The sequence below is a fragment of the Anolis sagrei genome, chromosome Y, assembly GCF_037176765.1.
Source record: "Anolis sagrei isolate rAnoSag1 chromosome Y, rAnoSag1.mat, whole genome shotgun sequence".
Taxonomy (NCBI): domain Eukaryota; kingdom Metazoa; phylum Chordata; class Lepidosauria; order Squamata; family Dactyloidae; genus Anolis; species Anolis sagrei.
The window spans coordinates 80391494-80398589 of record NC_090035.1 but is presented as its reverse complement, the minus strand read 5'-3'; the positions used below and the strand labels follow the sequence as shown (position 1 = coordinate 80398589).

Below are 7096 nucleotides of genomic sequence, written 5' to 3'. Positions count from 1 at the left end.
GAAACTCAATGTAAAGTACATTCCATATATATGGTGTGTGTGTGGTGTGTGTGTGTGTATATATATATATACACACACACACACACATACATCCATACATATATATATGGTTGTGTGTGAATATATATATATATATATACACACACACACACACACACACATACATCCATACATATATATATATATGGTGTATGTATATATATGGTATATATATATGGTGTGTGTGTATATATATGGTATATATATATACATAAACATACACACATATACACACATACACACATATGCACACACATATATACATATACACACACATAGAGATGCATACATATGTACATATACATAGGTACACAAATGCTTTGAACTAATTGGGAGTTTCCAAACTTGGTACAGAGGAAACTCAATGTAAAGTCTGTTCCACACACACACACACACACACACACACACACATACATACAGATAGATATACACACACGAACATGCACACACATGTACACACACATATATACATATACACACACATATACATACATATGTACATATACATATATACACAAATATACATATACATACACACATATACACACCTGACATGACAAATAAATAAATACACAAATACATACCCATACATATATGCGCATATCCAATCCTACATGTGGTATAAGGCATGTATTGGAAAATGCTTGTCTTTACCAATTGTGTAATGCTACTTCTATTGGAGCGGGGGGGGGGGGGGGGGGGGAGAAAAGGAATGAATGTATAGGCATTTATGAGGAATCTCTTTTTCTTCCCAGCGTTCGTCACGGAGCTACGGAAACGGGGGACTCCTTAGCCTCGCCGCCATTTCCCCCCTTGGAACGCAGCAAAAAAGAGAAAAAAAAAGAGAATAAAAATCAGAGAAAAACAAAACAGAGGCAAAAGAAATGCCACTTCCCCTCCCACCCCCCCCCCCCCCCCCGCTCACGCCCCTTCCCCCAAATGCACCAAATGAGCTCCATTGCACCCCTTCCAAGCCTTGGATCTCCCCCCCCCCCCCCGGCATCCTCCCCGTGCAATTTTGGGGAGAGGGGCTGCAATCCATGGCGTTCCCCCCACTTTTCCCCCTTTTTCCCAGGAAGGGCAGGTCCCCCGCCTGTGCCTTACCCAAAAGCAATAGCCGCTTCCCTGGAATAACGCCCCCCCCCTCGTTTTCCCCTTCTTTTTCCCCCTTCCGGAGGGGGCCACTTCCCTGGAGGAACTGGTTCTTCCCCCCAATCCTCCCAGTTCCGAACCCCGGATCAAGACACTGTGCCATTCCCAGGGAGGGCGCCTTTCCCCGTCAACAGTATCTTCATCATCATCGTCATCATTACTATTTCCCTGGAGGAGAGATTTGTAGGCTAGCAAAGGGGTCTTCGGAGGAGGAGCCCTTGTTTTTGGAGGCTTTGGTTGCATCCGCACTTCAGGATTCTGGCGCCGCTTTCATTGCCCATGGCTCAATGCAATTGTAATAATGGGAGTTGTAGTTCCCCAAGGTATTTTTTCTCTCCATCTGTACCTGTAGTTTCCCAAGGTCTTTCGCCCTTTCTGGCTGCATCAACACTGTCAATAGATTGGAGTTTGGCACCACTTGCACTGCCATGGCTCAATGCAATTGTAATACTGGGAGTTGTAGTTTCCCAAGGTATTTTTTCTCTCTCCATCTGTACCTGTAGTTTCCCAAGGTCTCCCCGCCTCCCGCCGCTGCAACAACACTGTCAATTGATTACAGTTTGTCACCACTTGCATTGCCATGGCTCAATGCAATTGAAATGCTGGGAGTTGTAGTTTCCCAAGGTCTATTTTTCCTCTCTCCATCTGTACCTGTAGTTTCCCAAGGTCTTTCCCCCTCTGGCTGCATCAATACTATCAACTGATTGCAGTTTGGCACCACTTGCACTGCCATGGCTCAATGAAATTGAGTACTGGGAGTTGTAGTTTCCCAAGGTCTTTACTTTTTCTCTCTCTCTCCATCTGTACCTGTAGTTTCCCAAGGTCTTTCGTCCCTTCTGGCTGCATCAGCACTGTCAATCGATTGCAGTTTGGCACCACTTGCATTACCATGGCTCAATGTAGTTTCCCAAGGTCTTTCTCCTCCCCCTCCCCTTCGATCTGCATCTACACAGTCGAAGAATGCAGTTTGGCACTGTTTTCACTGCCATGGGTCAATATGTTGGAATGCTGGGAGTTGTAGTTTCCCAAGGTCTTTTTTCCCCCCTCCATCTGCATCTACACTGCCAAAGGAATGCAGTTTTGGCACTTCTTTCATTGCCATGGCTCCATGCAATTGAATACCGGGAGTCGTAGTTTTCCAAGGTTTTTTCCCCCCAGCATCTGCATCTACACTGCCAAAGGAATGCAGTCGGCACCACTTGCACTGCCATGGCTGAGGATTCTGGCGCCGCTTTCATTGCCCATGGCTCAATGCAATTGAAATGCTGGGAGTTGTAGTTTCCCAAGGTCTTCCTTTCTTTTTTTCCTATCCATTTGTACCTGTAGTTTCCCAAGGTCTCTCTACCCCCCCCCCCTCGGCTGCCAATGTCAACTGATTGCAGTTTAGCACCACTTGCACTGCCATGGCTCAATGCAATTGAATTCTGGGAGCTGTAGTTTCTCAAAGTCTTTCTTTTTTCCCTTCTTTCTATCTGTACCTACACTGTTGAAGGAATGCAGTTTTGGCACAGCTTTCAATGCCATGGCTCAATGCATCTGAATGCTGGGAGTTGTAGTTTTCCAGGGTCTTTTTTTCCTCCATCTGCATCTATACTGCCAAAAGAATGCAGTTCGGCACCACTTTCACTGCCATGAGTCGATGCAATGAAGTGCTGGGAGTTGTAGTTTCCCGAAGTCTTTTTTCTCTTTGGCTCCATCTACACTGTCAAATGATTGAAGTTTGGCACTGCTTTTACTACCATGGCTCAATGCAATCGAATGCTGGGAGCTGTAGTTTCCCAAGGTCTTTCTCTCTCACTCATCCCCACCTACATCTACACTGCCAAAGGAATGCAGTTGTTGCACTGCTTTCATTGCCATGGCTCATGCAGTGGGATGCTGGGAGTTGTAGTTTCCCAAGGTGTTCCATGTTTTTCTTCCTCCATCTGCATCTACGCTGCTGGAGGAATGCAATGTGGCACCGCTTTTGCTACAAGGACTCAATGCGATGAAATACTGAAAGTTGTAGTTTTCCAAGATCTTTCTTTACTTTTTCTTTTCTTTTTTCTCCATCTGTATCTACACAGCCAAAGGAAATGCAGTTCAGCACCGCTTTCACTGCCATGTGATGGAATACTGGGATATATAGTTTCCCAAGGTCTTTCATCTTCTTTATCTGCATCTACACTGTCAAAGGAATGCAGTTTGTCCCTGGCTCAATCTTATGGGATGGTGGGATTTATAGTTCGGTCAAGTACCAGTATTGCTGTAACATTCTGAACTACAACTCCCATGATTCCAGTTCGCCTGAGTTCGCTTACCCAAAGAGTTACGTATCTCTTTCATATCCGCTGTAAAGTCCTTTCTTAATGTTCTCAATTCATCCAAAGTTTGGGTTCAGCTCTGCTTTGCAACGAGTGCCGGTGCCTCGGTCAAACTGCAACTCCCATGATTCCATAGCAAGAAGCAAAGGCAACTCAAGTGGCGTCAAACTGTGTTAACCCCACAGTGCGGATGCACTGCCTCCAATCAAAAGGGAAATTTATTTCCTAACCGAAGAGTTGGAAATCCTGCTGGCCATAGGGTTTCTTGTCTTCCTTTATGGCCGGACCCACACTGCCATATAAAGCAGTTTGCAGCTATTATGTGGGTCTTTGCTGACCATATGATGCAATTTATGGGGCTCCAATGATCATAATACATTATATGGGTCTACACTGACTATATGATGCATTGTATGCGTCTACACTGATGGTATGTTGCATCAGATGCATCAACATTGACCATATAATACATGATATGGGTCTGCACCAACTATATAATACATGATATGGGTCTACACTGATGACATGATGCATTATATGGGTTTGTACTGACCATATGATTCATCATATGGGTCTACATTAACCATATGATGCATCATATGCCTCGACATTGACCATATAGTACACCATATGGGTCTGCACTGACTATATGATATATTATATGGTTCTACATTGACCTTACGATGCATCATATGCGTTGATATTGACCATATAGTACATCATATCGGTCTGCACTGACTCTATGATGCATTATATGGCTCTACATTGACCATATGATGCATCATATGTGTTGATGTTGACCATATAGTACATTATATGAGTCTGCGTTGACTATATGATACATTATATGGGTCTACATTGACTATATGATGCATCATATGCGTTGACGTTGACCATATAGTACATTATATGGGTCTGCACTGACTGTATGATGCATTATATGGGTCTACATTGACTATATGATGCTTCATATGCGTTGATGTTGACCATATAGTACATTATTTGGGTCTGCATTGACTATATGATGCATTATATGCGTCTACACTGATGGTATGTTGCATCGTATGCATCAACATTGACCATAAAAACATTATATGGGTCTGCACCAACTATATAATACATGATATGGGCCTACACTAACAACATGATGCATTATATGAGTTTGTACTGACCATAGGATGAATCATATGGGTCTACATTAATCATATGATGCATCATATGCCTCGACATTGACCATATAGTACATCATATGGGTCTGCACTGACTATATGATATATTATATAGGTCTACATTGACCTTACGATGCATCATATGCGTTGATATTGACCATATAGTACATTATAAGGGTCTGCACTGACTGTATGATGCATTATATGGGTCTACATTGACCATATGATGCATCATATGCATCAACGTTGACCATATAGTACATTATATGGGTCTGCACTGACTGTATGATGCATTATATGGGTCTACATTGACCATATGATGCATCATATGCATCAACATTGACGATATAGTACATTATATGGGTCTGCACTGACTATATGATGCATTATATGGTTCTACATTGACAATATAATGCATTATATGCATTGACGTTGACCATATAGTACATCATATCGGTCTGCACTGACTCTATGATGCATTATATGGCTCTACATTGACCATATGATGCATCATATGTGTTGATGTTGACCATATAGTACATTATATGGGTCTGCACTGACTATATGATACATTATATGGGTCTACATTGACTATATGATGCATCATATGCGTTGACGTTGACCATATAGTACATTATATGGGTCTGCATTGAAGTTATGATACATTATATGGCTCTACATTGACTATATGATGCATCATATGTGTTGACGTTGACCATATAGTACATCATATGGGCCTGCACTGACTGTATGATGCATTATATGGATCTACATTGACTATATGATGCATCGTATGCGTTGACGTTGACCATATAGTACATTATATGGGTCTGCACTGACCATATGATGCACTATATACATGTATACTAATCATTGTATGGATCTACACTGACCATATGATGCATCATATCCATGTACACCAACCATGTGTACATGAATATGATGTTCAGATCCATAGAATACATTATATGGATTTACACTGGCCATATGATACATTATATGGGTCTTCACCAATCATATGATGCACTGTATGGGTCTTCACTGACCCTGTGATACATTCTATGGGTCAATGCTGGCCGATACATTGTATGGATCTTCACTGACCACACTATGCTTCATATTTGTCTATAGTGACCATACATTATATGGTTCTGCACTGACCATAAGATGCATTATATGGGTCAACACAAACTGCATTAGATGGCAGTGTAGCTGGGCTTCGGACTCAAAAGGAAAGGCGTCCTATGGATTTCCTGGTATTATTAAGAGACCAAAGGAGAGACCTCTTCGCTGTGAACCCACAAGAAATGGGGCCAAAAATTAGAAACCCACAACTTTCCGGCTGCCAATAGAAGCCCCCTTTGCTCCCCATAGATGCCTCCCCTCCCTCCCAAAGGGACCCTCTCCTGACCTCACGTCACACACAAATACTGCTGTTTTCTCTCGGTTTTTGTAATGTTTTTATTCTTTTCCTTTTACATACAAAGACGGGGCCGTCCTTGGAATATTTTATCCGATGCCCCGAATCTCTGGGTCCTTTTTCTGCCCGTTTCTTGAGCAGGGCCCTTGGCTTTTCTACTTGAGCTGTAATAATTATTTCCTTTTTTGGATTTTTATTTTAGGATTATTATTTTTTTCGTTCGTTGTTCTTGAGCTGGAGATGGAATATTATATTTTGATTGTTTTTTTTAAAAAAAGAAATTATTATTATTATTATTATTATGACCGATTTGCTGGGCGTTTCTAGCCTCGAATTTCTACTCACTTTCCTTCCTTTCGAGATAGACACACAAAAACACACACAAACACACACACACACCGCACCGGCTCGCTGAGCGCACGCACCAAACTTCTCTAGGAATGAAATTGTGGTTTTTTTTCCTTCCTTCCTTTTTTGTAAAATTGCAAAAAAAATTAATAATAATCCAAGATGTGTGTGTTGTGTCTTCTTTTATTGCGGCGAAAACTCCTTGCAACACAAATACCTGTAATCTTGGAATAGGTAAAGGTTTTGCCTTGACATTAAGTCCAGTTGTGTCCCACTCTGGGGGTTGGTGCTCATCTCCAATTCTCTCTTTCGCCCTCCATTCGTGCCTCTTCGAATTCTGCAGCACTGCTGGTCACAGCTGGCCTCCAGCTGGAGCGCTCAGGGGCCAGGGCTTCCCAGTTCTCAGTATCTATGCCAGAGTTTTTAAGGTTGGCTTTGAGCCCATCTTTCAATCTCTTTTCCTACCCACCAACATGCCGCTTTCCGTTCTTGAGTTCGGAGTAGAGTAACTGCTTTGGGAGACGGTGGTCAGGCATCCAGACAACGTGGCCAGTCCAGTGGAGTTGATGGCGGAGGAGCATCGCTTCAATGCTGGTGGTCTTTGCTTCTTCCAGCACGCTGACATTTGTCCGCCTGTCTTCCCAAGAGATTTGCAGGATTTTCCG

At 42.6% G+C, this 7096-nt stretch overlaps 1 protein-coding gene across 1 annotated transcript in view; it reads left to right on the top strand.

Annotated features, from left to right (window-relative positions):
• The window catches only part of LOC132780800 (vasodilator-stimulated phosphoprotein), a 93311-nt gene extending 86719 nt beyond the window's left edge, over positions 1 to 6592 (top strand). Inside the window, exon 13 of the mRNA XM_067461586.1 lies at positions 795 to 6592. Within this exon, the coding sequence (XP_067317687.1) occupies positions 795 to 832 (38 nt within the window). The 3' untranslated portion in view covers positions 833 to 6592. The remainder of the gene's footprint in view (positions 1 to 794) is intronic.
• The last annotated feature ends 504 nt before the right edge of the window (positions 6593 to 7096 follow it).